The sequence below is a fragment of the Setaria italica genome, chromosome IX, assembly GCF_000263155.2.
Source record: "Setaria italica strain Yugu1 chromosome IX, Setaria_italica_v2.0, whole genome shotgun sequence".
NCBI classification, from domain to species: domain Eukaryota; kingdom Viridiplantae; phylum Streptophyta; class Magnoliopsida; order Poales; family Poaceae; genus Setaria; species Setaria italica.
This window is the reverse complement of record NC_028458.1, coordinates 36159295-36179094: the sequence shown is the minus strand read 5'-3', so window position 1 is coordinate 36179094 and position 19800 is coordinate 36159295. Positions and strand designations below refer to the sequence as shown.

At 45.7% G+C, this 19800-nt stretch overlaps 2 protein-coding genes across 2 annotated transcripts; both read left to right on the top strand.

Annotated features, from left to right (window-relative positions):
* Positions 1-8377: 8377 nt before the first annotated feature.
* Positions 8378-11592, top strand: LOC101783508 (NAC domain-containing protein 71-like). Its single transcript, XM_022822814.1, is given in 7 exon segments — positions 8378-9007; positions 9808-10085; positions 10202-10324; positions 10326-10433; positions 10607-10762; positions 10765-10868; positions 10999-11592. Coding segments are annotated over 7 exon segments (1092 nt in total). The 5' UTR covers positions 8378-8850; the 3' UTR covers positions 11165-11592.
* Positions 11593-13821: 2229 nt separating this feature from the next.
* LOC101782817 (DAR GTPase 2, mitochondrial) lies at positions 13822-16116 on the top strand. Its single transcript, XM_004983525.3, has 7 exons — positions 13822-14146; positions 14238-14318; positions 14464-14611; positions 14711-14781; positions 15092-15188; positions 15267-15457; positions 15755-16116. Exons 1-7 carry the CDS (start codon positions 13874-13876, stop codon positions 16004-16006), a joined length of 1113 nt encoding a protein of 370 aa, XP_004983582.1. The 5' UTR covers positions 13822-13873; the 3' UTR covers positions 16007-16116.
* The last annotated feature ends 3684 nt before the right edge of the window (positions 16117-19800 follow it).

Sequence of the window (19800 nt, the reverse complement as noted above, 5' to 3'; positions counted from 1 at the left end):
CATAAGGATTACACAGCCGAATCCCCCGACCTTGGGATCATCTCCTCAAGGCTCAAGGGCAAGATCACCTACACCATCTGCTAGGGCACCCTCTCCAATACCAGATAGGGATCCTAGCATGAGTCCACTATAAGATAGAGATCCTAGCATGAGTCCACCTCCCCTTGTTATGATTATGGCTATACGGCGAAAGACGCCTTCAGTTTCGCCTACTGCAGCTACGAAGAAGCAGAAAAAGCCGAAGGAGAACCAACCAGAGCCCAAGAACCCAAGTGATATGACTGATGCGGAACTCCACGCAGTAGTGGATGCTGAGGTTAAAGCTCACTTCGCAATGAATCCTCTTGCAAAGAAAGATCCACCACTTGATAAGGGTAAACTTCGGGCTTTTATCATAAGCATGGAGTTGCAGCAAAAGAAACAGTCAGAGAAACCACCACTATTTGACTACGACCGACAAATAACAAAGGCTTTTCAGAAGAAGAAGAAAAGTGGGTCAACTATTTCACAACTCGGAACCCAATCCGACCAATTGATTAACCCGCTTAAGGTGCTTTTGGAGTTTGATCAGAACCTGCTTCAATTCGCCAAAGATACAAATCTCACCAGCTCAATTTCGAGAGGAGGATCACATCCCAAATCACCCTGGAGCTGCTAAATGAAAATATGAGTATGGGAAACTGCCTGTGTGACCGCAGTTGGTGGATCGTATTTCAACGAAGGTAAACAAATTGCACCAATGGTACATGGAGGCTTCAGCCAATGGCTTATTCGTGCTCGAAGTTTGGATTGGAGATTAACATTATTTCTGTGGGGAAGACATTATAAATGTGCCACTGGAGAATCTCTATTACCTTTGCAATCAAGACGCACTTGACAAATCACTCATCAGTTTCTAGGTTCTATAAGTCTTTAATTTGCTCTAACTTCAAAATCCCTCTCTAGTCATTGTGCGATGTCTTAACTCCTATTTGATTTTGTATCATGCAGGATGGAGATTCAAACTTGTCGGAGGAAAGGATACTATGATGTAGGCTTCATGGACCCCGATGTTGTAAACGAGTCAACTCTGAGAAATAGACCAAATCGGACCTTGAAGAACATATATAAGTTTCTCGACAAGCAATGTTACAAGAAGTACATACTTCTATCATACAACTTCAAGTGAGCTTATTTCCTATCTCTCATTTTTTTGAACTAGCAGTTAAACACAAGACTAACTAGCTTTGGTTGTACAGCTTCCACTGGATACTCCTTTGTTGTCGTGGTTGATCAAAGCGCGGCCTATGTCCTGGACTCTTTGAGGAAACCAAGAGATCAATACAAAAATCTCATAGACATTCTGAAGAAAGTATGGGCTCGATTTCGTCAACATCACGCAGGTGAATTCAAGGAGGAACTTGATTTGAAGCTTGAATTCCCGATATGTGTTGAATTTTCACATCTCGTGACACTTCCTTGAACACAACAAATATTTCATAACTTCTTTTGCCATATATATAGTGTTTGAGACAGGAGCCGCGGATACTATGTATGTGAGTTCATTCATAGCTTTGTAGATCCGAAGCGTATGATCGACCATGAATTGAGCGTACGTATACAAAATTCTTAACAATAAATTAGTTCTAATTATGCAGAACTATTAATCTACTATATAATAACTTTTGTCGATAACATAGATGATGTACATGAAGGAAAGACTCCTCGACATGAAAAAAATCAGGGCAATTCAAGAACAACTCTCTGGATTTTTTCTGGACGAGGTACTAAATCCAGCGAGGGAGTTCATAATGATGGATCAAATCTACATCATCGTCAGGACTAAGGTTCATAATAGTTGATCCAAAATGTTGAACTTGAAAAGTTGATGCAATGTAATATTATTGCGTATGCACAATATGTATGTATATATATAATAGTATCTCAAATGTAATATTATAGATAATTACAACTTTATATATATTAGCGTATTAGAACTAGTATACGTAAAGGAAATAAATATGAAATACTAATATAGAATAAAGAAAAGAAAAGAAAATAAGAAAAGAAATAGAAAAAAATAAATTAGTACCGGTTAAGGAGACCAACCGGTACTAATTTGACCGCTGCTATGCGTGATGTGGCTGGCAAATTAGTACCGGTTAGTCTTCCCGATAGGTACTAAAGGGCCCTCTTTAGTATCGGTTATTTCAACCGGTACTAAAGATTCCTTTTAGTACCGAACTAACAATACCAGTTGCGAAACCGATACTAAAGGAGTTCCCAACTAGTAATGCGGCTTTCCATAACAGTGCTAGGTCCTAATCACACGGATGAAAGATAGTCATATGACCGCTTTATGGCAGTACTGTATTGGTGTGTACCTTCCAGTACTTCCTGCTTGATTTGCTGAAGACGCACGCACGGACCTGTTTCCTCTGTTTTCTATTTGAAGCTGGATCGAAGTGCAGCCGGCCGGGGGCTCGCTCGATAAAAATATTGGATTCTTCGTGTGCGTGTACTGTTTTGCTGTCCAGCATGGCATGAACTAGACCACTAGAGCAGCGTGAGTGTGGTGCTGACAAATAAGCTACCGAACGTGAGACCGTTGCTTTCGTTCAGCGATGGCCAGCTGCCTTCACGCCCATGTCGATGTGGACGGGATGTGATGCACGGCACGACTGCTCGTCACAACTTTTCCGCGCTCTAGCTTTTCGCGTCTTCTCCGTTCACCAAGAGCCTGCCAGGCTGCCCTCCTGCGTGAGGCTTCTCGTCGCCGCCGGACTCTCAATAATGTGTCGCAAAAAAAAGTTTCTACACTGCACTTTGTTTTTGTTTTTTTTTTTTTTGCCATGATGCATTCAACAAGTGCAACCAAAATTACAGGTTACCTAAAAGTGAGAATCTGATGAGGCCATCCAAACCGTCGAAAATGATGGCCAGGTACAGGGACAGCAGCGGGCGGTTGCACGTTTACTTAGTTTGGAAGCACACACACCGGGTCCGGTGAGGACGACATGCACGCCATCGACCTCACCGTACGTGAAAATGGCCTGGCTACTGATGAGAGCGAGGGCGACGGTTTCGCCCAGATGGACGATGCCTCCCTCAACGGCTGAACGAGGAGTGGCGACGATCCCAGTGCCCATTCCACTGTCGTCCACGATCGCCATCCGCCGGCGACGACTTGGGAGGCCCCGGACAATCTATCTCTTGCCGACCATCTCCAAAGATCCAAGACCTGTTGCCATATGCAAGTGATCCTACAACTAGATCGCTGACTGACAGCTCTTCATGTTTTTGTACCACGTGAGGTTGTGTGTGGGGTTTGCGATCACCACTCTGTGCTTGCATCATCTGTATTTCTGCCACTTGGTGAATGCAAATATCAGTGGCAAATTGGAAGCACTGAATACTACTTTATTGCGTAGATATGATTATTTAGTAATAATTTCACTGTCTGTCCCATCGTTCATAATTTAGTGTTTCTTCTTCCATTTATGGTGATATAAAAAGTCACAAGATGGAGCTATTTGTATCTTCATTCTCAATTCTTTTCGTTGGGCATGTATTTCATTGGAGATCTTGTCGATGCCCGAGAGAACAAGAAAAATAACGGAACCGGGAGCTAGTAGCAGTGTTGAATGAAATATAGCCTTTTCTCTGCTGAAACTATTGGCAAGCAACCGAGCAAATGGCCACAACTGACTTTCTTTAGCGATTCCTTTCCTGAGTGGCCCTTGCCAAGCTTTGAATCTCTTTTATTTGGTCTCTTGCGCCATAAGCTTTGAATCTCTTTCCTGATTACCCAGTTGTACCGCGCGCATAAACATTCCCTTTTTATTGTTTAATATTCAACACTCTGATGAGGACTCCAGTAAGCCAGGAAAGGTATATCTTGTAACTACATGCTTCATTCCCCGTCCCTCGCATTATGGTGACCAATTCTCTCATCATTACTTAGTACAATATAATTGCCTTTGCTCTTACTGTTCGCATCTGTGTGTGTTCAGCCCCTAGGAGAGAAGGTTCTCCACTGACTGCTTTTCAATATTTATTTTAATTTGTTCTGTTTCTTGTAACAAAGTGCTTGCTTTGGTGATTAGGATGGACCTCTAAATTGTTCTTGTTATAGCCTTCTTTCTAGCTATGCCATTCTTCTATACATTATCACTGGGCAGTGGGCACTGGCCTTTTGCCCCAGATGCACCAAGGAAGCTACCTCAAAGAAAACACACACTGTACCATACTTTTTCCATGCAGTGTGTCAGGAGGCAACTAGTCATTTAAAGTGCTGTTTCATCTCCACTGTACAGAATCTTCAGACCACAAGAGGGTCTGCTCCCTTTAATTTTGTGTGTACTTAACTAGCAGCAGGATCATTGTGAGATCAACCAAGGGTACTACTTATGTTTGGTCCCTGTTGTCTGTTGGTGCACATGAATGACCCTACCATGTTTATAGCCTCTTTAGACCAGAACAGAGTGCAAACAGGAGATCCTTTGGCTAGAAGCAGTTAAAGGCCTTGCAGAGACTTGCAGTCAAGATAAGATGACGAAGCCCTTGTCACCTCTAACATCTTGAACCTCCAATCATGCAAGCTCCCTTGCTAGGGCTAAGGCACCTTTAAACTAGGACCAGCACTTGCATTTCCCACTCCTGATGCTGCCTGTCTGATCAATGATCATACCATATCATTCCATCTTAATTATTTGCAACTGCAGTTAAGTTAATTACAAGGATAATCTAGAATGGCAAACCATTATGGCAGTACCTTGCTGAAAGTGGGGGTTCATACATGATAGGCTACTAAGCGCTTGGAATTCAAATGCTGATGTCCTGTCAGACCATATTTTTCTAGCTTTAAACTGATTTAACAATAGCAGGATAATTTCAGATCAGAAAAGTAGTATGCTTAGCTGCACAGGAGGTAGCCAGCGCTCAGTGCCATGCTGATGAGGTTCTGACGGTGCAGATGCTTCCCAAAGGTTTCTTGGTCATGCAGCCGGCCGGCCCTGCCCAAGTCAAGCAGTTCATAACTCATAAAGCAATTCTAGTCTTCGGATGGCACTCGTCCGTGTTCATACTTCATGCCTGGAAACGGCTAGGAAATTAGAGTGGGCTCCTCGCCTGCGTCATCTGCCCTTAAACCACTCCTGATCTTGACACGAGTGGTAACCCGGGAAAGCTCGTTGCTTTAGTTGACATTTTTGTATTAGTGTGCCGTCCGTGCGTGCATTCCGTAATACAAAGGCAACAATTGTTTCTTTGTGCGTCATGTGTCTCATGGACGACATATAATCAGGAACGTCTCTGATAGCGACGAAGTTAGTAAAGAAAATTCTGAAAAATATTGAAAAAACAGCAAAAAAAAAATTAAAGCTTTTTGTTTTCATTTTGTGATCTGTGCTTTTTATCAGTGTCAACCGGTAAAGTAGAGACAAACACAGGATACAGCCATACAGGAACACTGATTATCCTCGTAGTGTGCTTAAGCAGTTAATGTTAAACACTTGAGCCTAGTCAGAAAGTAACCATGGGAGCTCTGTTTTTCTTCTGCTCCATGTCTGGATCTAAACCACCGCGGTAAAGCACCCGCATTTGGTCAAGACCCAAGAGAGAGGTGTAGATAGTTGCGCACCAACTACAATCCTGACTGTGACAAAGCAGTGATGATAAGATGGAGACAGTTTTTTGTTTTTGACTAACGCACTGAAACATGCCATTGGGAGATTTGGCGTTTGGTGGAGAGTGGCAGCTGAGAAGTACATTTGGGCCCCATATGGGCCAGGGTTTGCTCATGTTGAAGCCAATTTAAAAAGTGCTCCTATCAAAGTGCATGCATGCTAGGATGAAAGTGATGCATGACAAAGGACAGGGCCGGTACAGTGCAGCACTTCTAAGCAGAGCAGAGCTTGATGTCACTGGAGAGTTGGAAGGTTTCGTTGAATTCCAAAGGTAGTATGGCATATTGGCATGGCCACAAAAGGTGTTTTCGTCAAAAGATCAGTCGTCACATCATTGTCCCGTGTGCAGCACTTGATGTATCTTGTAAGTGCGTGAGCAGCGACTAATGCTCACTTAAACCGTCTTAATTTGAGGCGAAAAGCATTCATCAATTAACTTACCTTAGAACAAATCTTGTCGCTAGTGACCCAGTTCAGTAAGTAACTAAGTACTGAAACTTCGATGACTCACTTAACTTGAATTAGGGTTTTCGGAAAATAAGAATCAGATGGTAAATGCGACAAATGTGCAACCATCTCCAACGCGTTGTTATTATTTAGAAGTTTAGATGCATGCATGTACGTTACTTTGCGTTTCAGCAACTTGGGCGTCGGCAGGACAAGGTTTCAAGATTCAGGTCATACGGCTGAAACGGGACTGAAAATACATAACTTTGCACGCCGCAGCTAAAGCCGTTTGAAAGCTGGTGTACGTACGGCTGAATCAACTGTCCATGTACAATTTGGGCTGGTTTAAAACACATTTTCCGGTGGACTTGTGAGCATGTAGCTAGCTGTTTCAGAATCAGCTGTCTGACTAGGATTCACATGCATTTTCCGATGCTGATAAGCATAATGGCTTGTCACGAGTGACTCATAAGCACCTTTAGTTGTTCTCTGAATTGAAGATGCAACATGAACTGCAGCTGCATCCCAAAAAAAAAATCCTAGCATATCACCATGCCTACATGTGTTTGTCTGTTATCCCTCCGTCCCAAATCAAAAGTTTTGTATCCGGAAAAGTCCCAAATCAAAAGTTTTGTATCTGAAAAAGTCGAAACGAATAAGTAATTTGGACTGTGGGAGTACTTAACTTTACATGTAAAAACGACTGTAATTTTTTGTTGTGCTTGTTGTATACCAGCCGGTAGGATATCGAATCAACATAATTGAAGTAAGCAACAAAGCAATGCACGATTCATGTCAGAACTCAGAAGAAGCTGCCATTCATTGTGCTAGAGCCATTGCTGCATGCCTCAACTCTGTGAGTGGAGTTAATATGAATGAGCGCAAGAGGTTTGTGAGGTTTGATTTTGATCATCGGTAAAGTGAAGGAACCTAGTTCCGATACTGATGATTGGTGTGGATGGTCGGTCGACCTGATGCGATCTGCCGTCAACTTGTTATTCTCCATGGCCTTTCTGCACGAACAAATATGCCATTTGTTTTAAAAGCAACTCATATATATGTTGTTGCGTCAACCATTCTGCTGCACGTTTGGAGTCACATGAGTTACGGTTCCGCGGCAGGGAGGAGCCCAAGCGTGCGTGCGTGTATCATGGCAGTAGCAGGAGTCTAGCTACTAAGGAGAGGGAGGTCAATTCAGAAATCAGAACAGCCATCGTGTGTGAGGTCAAGCATGCAGGGTACGGAAGTACAACACGGCTCAAAAGAAAAGAAACCAAGAGACCAGTGAGGCCATGCATGTAAAACTGAAGGACCCAGCCGCCTAGGGTAGCAGTGCAAGTCTCCTAATCTCCTTTCCAGAAAGGGAAATACTGACCGACTCCAAGGACCTGGAGGCCCCCTATATGTACTAGTTGAAACACGGAGTAATAATCCGGCTGAAGATTAAGTTAACTAATCAAATCCGGCGCTGGCTAGTCTGAACACGAGCTGTGAAACAAACCAAGCAAGTGAAACTGGGCACGAAACTTATCTCATCCCGGGCGTGTCGTGTGCCGACTTGATCGCTGATTAACGACGGGCTAAGCACGGATCTACGTGACGCGGAATAAATACATAGACAAACCAAAAGGTTTGCTCTTATATGAACAGACAAACTAGCGCTTTTGAGTGAGGCGGCCGGCGGCACGGCAAAAACCACAGGCCTCACGACCCTTCCCGGAATGGTAAAACGCCAAAACAGAAGTCACCACGAGATTCATCTATCACAGTAGAAAGGGAACAATTTTTCAAAAAAACAAAACAGTAGCCCATTTTCTGTTGCTTCTGCCCCTCCATCCCAAATTACTATTTTTTCAAGTACATAGAAGCAGTAGCAGTCGATCAAGGACATGACACGTACCTGCCAGGGCCTCCTGGTCAGTCAGCCAGGAGTTCAGGACAGTTTTCCATTAAAAAAAGAGAGTTCAGGGCAGCTTGACACGTTGGTCTGCTGGTTTAGCTCAACAAACCCATAGGCTTGGAGCAGAGAGCAAAGCGGTTTCGCTGGTCGATCTCGCCGCCACAAACAAACGTGTGAAACAGTTATGCGGCTCCCGGCGGCAGCGTGGGGGCGGGACAACGGCGCGGTGGACGCTTGGAATCGCTTCGCTCCTACGACCGCCGCGCGCCGGCCTCGCCCTCGCTTTCCCGTCTCCCCTGCTCCTGGCTAAACGCTCTATATAAACGACACCACGCCGCGGCTTCCTTCGCTCTCCCTCCCTCACACACCTCCACAACGATTCCATAGCTTCCATCACCGCGTTCCGGTTCGGCAGGTTAACTAAAGCCTGGATCGATCACTTGTTGTCGTACGTCTTCATCAGTTGTTGTAGACCTTAATCCGGTTGTTGGTAGCATAATCTGGCTAGCTAGGATTTGATCGCCCTGAGGATGATCTTGGAGTCCGCCGGCTGCATCGACTTGGTCAGCGCCGCCGCCTGCCCGCTGGGTCTCCACACTAGGAAGAGCTTCTATTTCTGGATCTTCCAAATCTTCAACAGATATTCCCTGCTCGTCCATTGACACCCCTGCTCCTCTGCCTCAAATATTTGCCTGGCAGTTGGCATTCTTAATTACAGCTAGCTAGTGTTCCATTCCATCCGTAGCATTATAAGTATTTGCTTCTTCCTGTCCTTAATTGGTTGCTTAGCAACCTCAAAGTGTGTAGATTCATATAACCACCATTTCGATCAGTATAATGGGCACCATGACTCTGCCGCCCGGGTTCCGCTTCCACCCCACCGACGACGAGCTCGTCGGATACTACCTCAAGCGCAAGGTCGACAACCTCAAGATCGAGCTCGAGGTCATCCCCGTCATCGACCTCTACAAGTCCGAGCCGTGGGAGCTACCAGGTGCGTGTAGTTCGTCATCATCACTTGTGTTGCCATCCGCATGCTCCTTCAGAGTTGAGTTTTGGTAGTAAATGTCAGCGGTGCAAGACAAATTCTTTTGATCTACTTACTAGCCTTTTCTAGTTGCAAAGCAAAGTCTTTTCTAGTTGCAAAGTAAAGTGGCGTAAATAGGAAAGGAACATGTCCGGTGAATTTTCAGTTGCTGGAAAATGTTTCCTTGTTGGGGTGTTTGGATACTAGGTGCTAAATTTTAGCAGTGTCACATCGAATATTCGGATGCTAATTAGAAGGACTAAACATGAGCTAATTATAAAACTAATTGCAGAACCCTGTACTAATTCGCGAGATGAATCTATTAAGCCTAATTAATCCATCATTAGCAATGGTTACTGTAGCACCACATTGTCAAATCATGGACTAATTAGGCTTAATAGATTCGTCTCGCGAATTAGACTCTATTTGTGCAATTAGTTTTATAATTAGCCTATGTTTAATACTTCTAATTAGCATCCAAACATCTGATGTGATAGGTGCTAAACTTTAGCGGGGTGTATCCAAACACCCCAGCTAGTGAGAAATCAAAGTGAAAAGACATGTCCTTAGTTTTTTTTCTCCCGGGCATCTGGCCTTTTTCGCGCTAGGCCGGTTGCAGATAAGTCCTTTGTATCGCCTTTTCAATGATGCATGTTCCTCAGAACCGAAAACTATGCAGATTCTCATTCCCTCAAACAATCGATAATTAGTACATCATTAACAGGCATTTTTTAGATTAAGTTATTAACAGGCATGCATTATTGCAGAGAAGTCGTTCCTGCCGAAGCGCGACCTGGAGTGGTTCTTCTTCTGCCCCCGCGACCGCAAGTACCCCAACGGGTCCCGCACCAACCGCGCCACCGCCACGGGCTACTGGAAGGCCACCGGCAAGGACCGCCGCATCGCCTGCGACGGCGGCGTCTACGGCCTCCGCAAGACGCTCGTCTTCTACCGCGGCCGCGCCCCCGGCGGCGAGCGCACCGACTGGGTCATGCACGAGTACCGCCTCTGCCAGGACCTCGCCCACGGCGCCTGCAACTTCATCGTACGTCCCGTGCCCTGCCGATCGATTGAGCAGTCATCGTTCGTTCTGCTGCCATGTTGCAGCCATGGCGACGGCCGGCCATTGCTGAACTGAATGGAATTGTTGTTTTCTTGCAGGGGGCTTACGCGCTGTGCCGAGTGATCAAAAGACACGAGGCCGGGCTGCTGCAGGGGGAGCCGACGGCGGCCAAGGCGAAAGGAGCCAGCAACGCGGCCGGCGCCGCGAGAGGGCAGATGAGTAAAGGTCTCCAGCAGCTCGTCCCTCTTCAGCAGCGAGCAGCTCAGCGCGTTCACACCCACCAATTCCAGCCCGCCGCCTCCTACTCTGGACATCAGCAACACGTTCCAGGTACAAATTCCAGAGCCGCCACTCGTCCAAAAAAACAAAAAAAAAACAAAGAAAGCCACTCTTCCACAGACAGAAAAGGAAAAGAAGAATCTTTCCTTCGTGTTACTACTATTGCTTTCCATGTCAGACTGAGCAAGTCTTAACGCGGCCTAAAACGCACAATGATTCTGCAGAGCCCCCTCGTGTACGGCGGAGACGCGACGGCGACGGCCACCACCGGGCTGCCGTCGAGCCCGCTGCCCCCGCCCCTGTTCGTGCCCAACAGCCACCCGTCCCCGCACGACGCGTTTTTCATCGGCGACGACTTCCCCGCCGCGGTCGCGAGCGAGTCGCGTTCGCTCTTCACCGGCGGCGGCGGCGACATGGGGATGGGCGTCGCGGAGCACGACCTGAGATGGGACAGCTTGATAACCTGCCCAAGCACCTTCTCAAATGGTACTTGATGCTCCTCCGATCCATTGCATCACCTTGATCGTGACCTGAATGTTCCTGGTCAGTGATATGACCAGCAACAGTATATGAAGAATGCATGTGAATGACGGCTTGAGTCTGCATGTGTGTGCAGGTGCCGAGGTGTGGAACACGGCGGCGAGCCCGATGCTGTGCAGGCAGGCGAGCGACGGCGGCGGCGCCGACGACCTGGCGGCGTTCTTCTTCTCGGACGAGACCAGGATCGTGTTCTGATCTCTCGAGGACCGGCGAAGCGACGCACCTGGTTTGCATGCTCCTGACCTGAAGATGTGGCATGTTTGACTGTGGCAAATAAGGCTTTTCGGTGTGAACTGCTCCCAGGAGTGGCGGTATATTTTTCAGCCACGGTACGGGAGCCAGCATATATATACATATATGTATTATTATACGTATTTATACATAGTATATTAGTATCTACGCCTTTTATATGTTGGTAAGATACTGAGGTAAAAGGCTGTTGGGTATTATTGGCTACAGAGTGATGGCATCTTTTTAGTACAGTCTTCTCTGTAGCAGGGTTCGTCGTGTTGTGTACCACTACCATCTCACTTTCCTAATGTGTGTCCTTTCTTCAAATGTACTACTGTGCTTGTCCTGTTAAAAAACTACAATGCAATACCAATATTGCAGTGCTTTGTAGCCTAATTAATTTCATGGCATGTTGTATTACAATTACAACCCTTTGCTATGTCCATACGAATTAAAATTCTCCAGCTACCGGCTCTGTATTTGCAAATATGGTGGGCACCGCAGATGTTCTTGCCGAGTACTACTACTACTACATCAGGTTGTTTGTCATGCATGTGTGTCGTGAACCGATCTCCCCTATACTGAAAACGATAGCACATACCGTGTGTGAAGTTACTGCCTGCAAAGTGCTGGGCGAAAACGGAAGTAAAAAAAAAAGGAAAGATAAAAATACACTGTTGTGTTTGCTAGGAGCGCGCTAAGCTAGGTGGGACAGTTTTTTCACCTGGTAAAAAAAATTAGAGCATCATTTTCCCCTTTCCTCTTTTCAACTGTAAAGATAATTTTGGGCAGGAAAACTTCCTTCAGTAGATCCTTTTCTATTCCCCTTCCCCTCCATTCTTCTCCCTTTTCCAACCCTTTCCTTTCCCTTCCTCTCCTGCGCACGATTTACCTGCCACGTGAATTCCTGGCCGCTCGATCTTGCCGCGGGTGCGCCGCCGCCGGAGGAGACGAGCGTCGCCGCTGCGGGGCGCGGGCCAGTGATAAAGAGGAAAGAGGAAGATCAATCGACTTTAAATTTGAAATTGATTTCCCTGTAGAGTGAAAGGGGAAAGAGGAAAATCAATCTACTTAGAGGTAGTTTCTTCCCACGGTGAAAAAGGAGAGGAATGACTTAGCAGCCAAGGCCCAGCAACCAAATGAAAATTCACCTCACGGCAGCATCTGAATCTTCGCCTCGAACTCTCACACACGTACGCGGAACCTTATTTGCATCGGTTTCTCAAGCATAGTGCACCGTGCTTTGCCGACCGGCCAGGAAAGTGCAGTGCAGGCTAGCTAAGCTATAGCTAGCTCGACAGCAACGAGAAGATAAAAGAAAGAAAAGAAAACAACGCAGCACAACACAACACGGTGATGGAGAAGGAGAAGCATTATTCACGACAAAAGGGGGGAGAATCGCGAGGAAAATGGGGTCACCGTCATTCCCAGAATCTGACGGCGAAAGGAGAGGACGGCGAGTCGCCGCCGCCGCCGCTAGCGAGCTTGTTAATTTCGAGGCACTTCAATCACGAGTGCGCTCTTCCCTTTTTCTTGCATAGGCAGAGCCTATGGGTGCGATTGGTTCCCTGATGACATGAGGCCGGATGCGAGCTCTCCGCATCCGACCTCCATACGATTGGTTGCCTGCGCTGCTTGTTGGGCCTAACTCGCGGGATGCAAAAGGACGTCTGGAGTCTAGCTCCCGCGATGCGACCAAATCCTTCGTATCTTCAGAGCCAGGCTCCCGGGATGTAGCGGCAGATGCATGAATGCAGCGCGCAGGCAAAAAAACGCAGCGGAGCAGACAACCAATCAACTTCCACGCGAGCCAGGCTTCATGCAAACATCAACCAATCAAAAAGGGGTTGCATCTAACGAGCTTGGCCGACGGGAGCCTAGATGGGTGGTGCGAGCCAGGCTCGACACAGAAGGAAACCAATCGCACCCTATAGGGCCGCGCTGTTTTTGCAGTGAAGAAGTGAAGAGTGAAGGAACCTTGTGTTTTGGTCCCTGCCTCGACATGTGTGAAATCTACGTGTTCCAACGAGGCACTGCTTGATTTCGGGCTGCTTGATTTCGGGGGTGTTTGGATAACACCTCCTTAGGTTTACCTGTCATATCGGATGTTTAGATACTAATTAGAAGTATTAAATATAGTCTAATTACAAAAGTAATTGCACGGATGGAGTCTAATTCGCGAGACGAATCTATTAAGCCTAATTAGTCCATGGTTTTGACAATGTAGTGCTACAGTAACCATTTGCTAATGATGGATTAATTAGGTTTAATAGATTCGTCTCGCGAATTAGTATAGGGTTTTGCAGTTAGTTTTATAATTAGCTCATGTTTAATCCTGCTAATTAGCGTCCGAACATCCGATGTGACCATCGTACCTTGTATCCAAAATTCCAAACACCCCTTCACTGCAATTCGATTTCCTGTAAGACCACCTGATACTCCGATTTGAACAAGTTTTACCGCAACCAAGCTAATTACGAAATAAATTTCATGAGAGTTTCAAATACTGAATATGCAATATTCGATTCAAAGTTCCAGGCACTCGTGAGAGAGCGCAAACGTAATCCGTGTCCCAGACGGGCGTAAAATGGAAGATAATGGACCGACCACCCGATGGGCCTGCAGATAAGGCCCAGAACGTGGGCCGGTCCAGCCCATCCATCCAACGACTGCTCCACAGTCCCAACCCACGCTTCTCGTCTCCCGCCCCGTCGTCTCCGATGGCGGCGGCCGCGGCGGAGGCCGTTTCGCGCCGCCTGGGCGCGGCCGTGCGCGATCTCTCCGGCGCGTGGTACGGGCGCCACATGGCTGCAGCCGAGCGCGCCATCCGTACCCGCCTCCCCCTCGTCGACCTCGTCCTCGAGGTCCGCGACGCGCGCGTTCCCGCCTCGTCGGCGTTCGAGCCTCTCCGTCGCCGCCGGCCTCTGGATCCAGACAGCCTGCGGGTCGTCGTGCTCAACAAGGCCGACCTGGCTGACCCGTCCGAGACCGAGGTAATCAAGCCCCAACCCTCCGCTGCGCGATGGGGAAATTTGATGGCTGGTTCTGAATTCTGATGTACGAGTGTTGCTTCTGGTGCTGCAGAAGTGGGTGGCGTACGTGAAGAAGCAGGGCGCCTGCCCGTGCATAGCCGTCAATTCGCACAACAGGGAAAGCATCAAGGAGGTAGGCGGCGTCGCTTGTAGTTGTAGAGCACTAGCTTGTTTATCTCAGTGGTAGATGGATTTTAAACATTTGGCTTGGTGATTTCGATTCAATGCTACTACAGATTTTATGTCTGATTACGCTAGCATTTTTTACTGTTATGTAGTTATTGAGTGTTGTGCAATCGAGGATCTGGGAGATCAAGCATGGCCAGAGAGATTGCACAGGAACGGTCCTCCTGGTCGGAATTCCTAACGTTGGGAAGTCGGCCATTGTTAACGCAATGCATCAAATTGGGAGGATTGGGGCAGCAGGTGATATATGCAGATTAGTCGTTGCTGCTCTGTTATCTGTGTTGTGCCTGCTTTGTTTTGTATCTGATTGCAATACTCCAATGATTGTTGTCTGTTCAGAGAAGGGAAAGCTGAAGCATGCGATTGTGAGCAGCCATCCTGGAGAAACTAGAGACATAAGTGGATACAAGGTAATTTGAACAGCTCATGTAGGATGTTGTAGAGCATGTGAAATGAAAAAGCTACTTTCCAGATGGTAGTAAATATCACAGTTACAAGTTGATATGCTGCAGTACAGTCTGCATGAACCAGAAGTCTAATTTATCATGAAAAGGACAACAAAACTGAAGATTGGTTACTGTAGAAATGTCAACAGTTCATGTGCCTTTTCTATTTCCAGTGTGTGCTGGAAGCGGCTAGTTCAACATGCTTTTCGTTCAACAGCTGTCTATCTAATTGTCAAATGACATTTACATCTTACAAGGCTTATTGATCTACAAGGTTGCTAGTCATCCGAATATATATGTGTTAGACACTCCTGGTGTTCTATCGCCGAGATTTGCAAATGATGATTCTGGTCCCATACTAGCTTTGACAGGTACCAATTACTTCAAAGCTTCTGGGTTCACTTCAACTACATACTATTACTATCTGATGCATGCACACTCTCTTGCAGGAGCAATCAAGGGATCCTTTTTAGAGGAGTATGATATAGCACATTTTCTTCTTGCGGTCGTGAACTCGACGCATGAATATATGAAATGGGAGAACCTGAATCAAGTGGGAGATAGCAGCTTTTATAGTGGTAATGCAAATACCTCCAGGAGCCACAACAAGAAAAGACAATATGTTTCAGATCATACTCAGGTGAGTGCACAAAGAGTTTAGAGTTCAATGTACTGTAACTTGCAGCCTGGTTTACTTTTTTGTGCAATTTCTCGTTGCTTATACCACAGCAAATTGTCATATTTCTCATGTCTAGATGTTTCAGAGAGAGAGAGAGAGATTTAAATTGTTTAGTCCCAAGCAATTTGCATCCTACCCTAACTTGCTTTGCTTGGGACTAAAAAGGCTTTGTTGTTGTTCTAAAGATTTAAAATTGTACTAGCAGCGTGTTAGTTCTTTAATATCAAATGTATGTACTGCTTTATTGCAATTTTGCAGGATTTCATCGTGAAGGCTGTGCGCCAAGTGCTTTTTGAGACTATATCATCTTTTAAGGGCGATCTTAGAAAGGAAGATGAATTCAGAAGATTGATAGACTGCCAATTTACATCCTTGCAGGAGGTTTTCAAAGTTTCCATTGAATCAAGTGAGGATATATGTAAATGTGTAGCTTTGAAACTACTCAATCTCTATCGAACTGGAAGGCTTGGCCATTATACCTTAGACAATGTTCCAGATGTTGTTGCATAATTATGTACTGTTCTATTCAAAAGAAAAGAAAAAAATGTCGTTGCACAGAAAAGAAAAAAAAAAGCACAATTAGGCATTGCCTAATGATAGCGTGTTGGTTCCCAGTCCCAGCTTGTATAGTGTACCTAGCGATGTGCTTGGGCTCGGGTAGCCACGACGGATGTGTAAATGTGGCTGCCGTTTGGATGCCCCATCCGGCCATCCCCATGTCGGTCAATCCGTACTGCAATTTCAGTAAGACTGCTGGTGTCACAAACAATTTCAGTAAGAAATTTGCTAGTGTGCGGCAACATGATGTGAATCTTGTTGCTGTAGATTATATCCACTAGTGTAGACGGCTAGGAATTTTAGCTTCAGCTTATAAGCTGGCTGAAAAGCTGAAACGGCTGATTTGTTGTGAGAAGAAAATACTGTTTGGTGGCTGATAAGCCGGCTAAATAAGCTGAAGCGAACAGGCCATTTGTTTTTACTCAACGCGCCCGAAAACAGAAGCTTCAGTGGCAGGCTGATAGACATGGGAATTTTAGCTTCAGCTTATAAGCTGGCTGAAAAGCTGAAACAGCTGATTTGTTGTGAGAAGAAAATACTGTTTGGTGGCTGATAAGCTGGCTAAATAAGCTGAAGCGAACAGGCCATTTGTTTTTACTCAACGCGCCCGAAAACAGAAGCTTCAGTGGCAGGCTGATAGACATGGATGGTGGCGATCCTGATGGTTTTCAATTTTCTCTGTACATAAACAGTAGGTAAACAGGTCCGATTTTGAGTTAGATATATGGAACCACTCACTTGTAAGTTGTAACTAATTTTAATCAGGTCCACCACTTTTTTTTTCTTTCCTTGGTTATTTTTTATAATATATGTTTCGCAACAAGATGATACAGCATGATATCGAAGGTCATTTTTTATATATTTCTAATCCAAATCCTCATAGGCCCCGTTTGGATCATTAGAATTGAATTCCATCCTAATAATCATAATTTAGACACAAATTAATTAAGCTAATATAATTGTACGTGGAATATAGTTGTATATTATAGTTGGTGATATGGGAGAGATACTTGTATGCTGCACTTCTACTATAGAGAAGCGAGTCTAAGAGCGTGCTATAAGAATTGAATTCCATCTAATAACCATAATCTATAGAATCAATTTCCATCTCCCACCCCATGAATTTAAGATAGGCTTATATCTAAACTTTGGAAAGTTGTGGAATGCCACATTCCAACATAAATTAGCCTACTCCATTAAATAGATTCCAATTCCTTGGACCCAAACGGGGCCATAAAGATATCGATACCCAAGGTAATAAATTTGACTACGTATCACTCAATGAGACTGAACTTTTCATCTACCAAGTCATATTATGTGTCCCATTCCCTTTATATACCGTTCCCCTGCAGCTCTTGACAGAGACCACCGCGCATGAAAAATTCGTGAGTCTCGTGTGCCTGATACGAGCCACGGGGTGGGCTTGGGATGTAATGCTTCCACGCGAATTGGAATGAGCGGCGTTAGGAATGCTGATACATGTCTCCTCCCGACCTAATCCCCATGCTAAAGGAGAGAAAGGCGGTTTTGTGTCTCTATGGCGTCAGGATGGCGTCCATCAAGTCTTTTCTTCCTCTACTATACTGTTTCTCCGGTGAGTTCGGCGTCGACGAGCTGGCCGGGGTGGTGGTGTTGAGGATGTGACAGTTCGCGGACGCTGAGGGATCACGCGGCACTTGTGTTTCTCCCTGCTTCATCTTCCGATGGTGCGCAGATGAGAATTTGGTTCCTCCGAGCTAAGCGTCCTTGGAGATGGCGTCGTCAGGTTACTATCGTGCTTCATCTTCTTGAAGGGGTGGCGGTGCTTGGCGGCTTCGGCGCGACGCCTCCACGGCTCGTGATTGACCTCGAAGCACGGGGAGTTTACAAAGGAGTTCTCCATGTACTTGTTTGCGTTTCTCATTTATTTTTATTTGTCGTTCGTAACGTGGGGATGCACTAGCTGTTCTATTCAATTAATGAAATCCCCTCCCTTTTGAGAATTTGTTTTTGCTGGTATATCATATATGAGTACGAAAGCTCACACACACACCCACACACACACACACGCACACTCACACCCACACACACGAGTCTGAACGCTCTCAAGATCAGAGGAGCACAGCTTATGAGATAAGGCAAAAAAAGGAAAAAGGAACTAAATGCCTGCACATTTGTTCTTTTCCGTCTGTTGCCGATATATAAATGAACCACGGGACCTGTTATATGCCCAGGAATAGCCAACACACTTGAGCTTTCAGTCATGCATCGATCTGTCTGAAATGCTGGTGCAAGGTCCTCGGGAGACTAAGGTGTAAACAAAATAAAGGTGCCCTGCAGTTTTCCTAGTTGTCTTTTGGATCTGTCTGAAAAATAATTCTAATTCCCATACGTCTAATCTAAAGTATTGAAGATATTGATAACCAAAGTTTGGCAAATTGGATTGCATATATCTAAAACCCATTTGTTCTTAATAAATAAAATATTTACTGCAATAATGAAATGGGCTAGTCATTTGGTTGCTCTTAATATGCTTCATCAACCAACCGGTACTGGGACTTTGGACCATGCTATTTGTGAGCCGCCTGAAGCACGACATTTTGGCACAACCCAAAGCACGGCATGGCACGATAAATTTTGGGCCGTGTCGGCACGGCACGAACGCGAGGGCCGTGCGTGTCTAGGATCTCGGCACGGCGGGTGGCACAACACATCACATATTTTGGACCATGCTTGGGTCGGCACGGCATGAAAATGGTCCATTAGCACATTTATAGATTGTATCGTCTTAATACCATTGGTTCTATGTGTCATATAGCATAACATAGCTACTACCACGAAAAAAACCACAAAATCTATCTTACAAGTAAGGAATCATGATAACGATCATTCATAACTAACAGTCTCGTATGGCCACAGACAGTCATAACATTCACCTACACTATTTATATAATAATGTTTGTTTCCTCTATTAATTCTAGAATTTTTTCCTACGTATAAGAGCAAAAGTATGTGCAAGTAAAATGAGCACAAATAAAATACAAGCACATGTATCGCGAGGGTCGTGCTTGGGCTGGCACGGCATGAAGTTGTTCCGACGTGCCACGGATCGTGCTTGTGCCTAGTAAAAGACTTATCGTGCCATGCTAGCTAGTACGGCACGACGTGCTTAACGTGACTAGAAGTTCAGGCATGACGCGACACGAGGCACGAGAGGGTCGGGCCGGCACGGCACGGCCCAAATCCCAGCTCTAACCGGTACTGTAATCACTCCTACGCCTTTTATATACTATATATACTAGTGCCATAGTGCCATTCACCTGAGTTGTTACCAAAGGCACCAGACAGCATGCCTTATATGAGCTACGAGCCTACGAGTTAGTACGACGGATAAATTGCACTCGCTAGTGTTGCATGACTGGGAACGAGTGGTGTCGGGAAGGCAGGGAGACCTAGGCCAGCTCCTCCCGAACACTGGCAATGACCGGGACCCAGTTGGTCCGGGACGACAAGAGCTATTCAGATGTCCTTGTTGCCGGGGCGAGTGTGGAGTTTTGATGCAGAGGGGAGAAGCCTAACTGGAAAACATCAGTATGGTTATTGTGCGTGTTCGATTTTTCCTACAGATCAAGACCTCATAGCTAGTTCAACGGGCAGAATGCAGATGAATTCATTAGCAAGCATGGCTCATGGCTGGGCCATCTCCAAAGCTCAACGAGAAAGATAACTTGTGCTCGCCCATTTTGTGCATTAAGACACACCTGAAA

Excerpts from the sequence above, each read along its gene's own strand:
- LOC101782817 (XM_004983525.3), top strand. The coding sequence starts at position 13,874 with ATGGCGGCGGCCGCGGCGGAGGCCGTTTCGCGCCGCCTGGGCGCGGCC. Across the intron at positions 14,612-14,710 it reads TGGGAGGATTGGGGCAGCAG|AGAAGGGAAAGCTGAAGCAT; the intron begins GTGATATATGCA and ends TTGTCTGTTCAG. Across the intron at positions 15,189-15,266 it reads TCCCATACTAGCTTTGACAG|GAGCAATCAAGGGATCCTTT; the intron begins GTACCAATTACT and ends ACTCTCTTGCAG.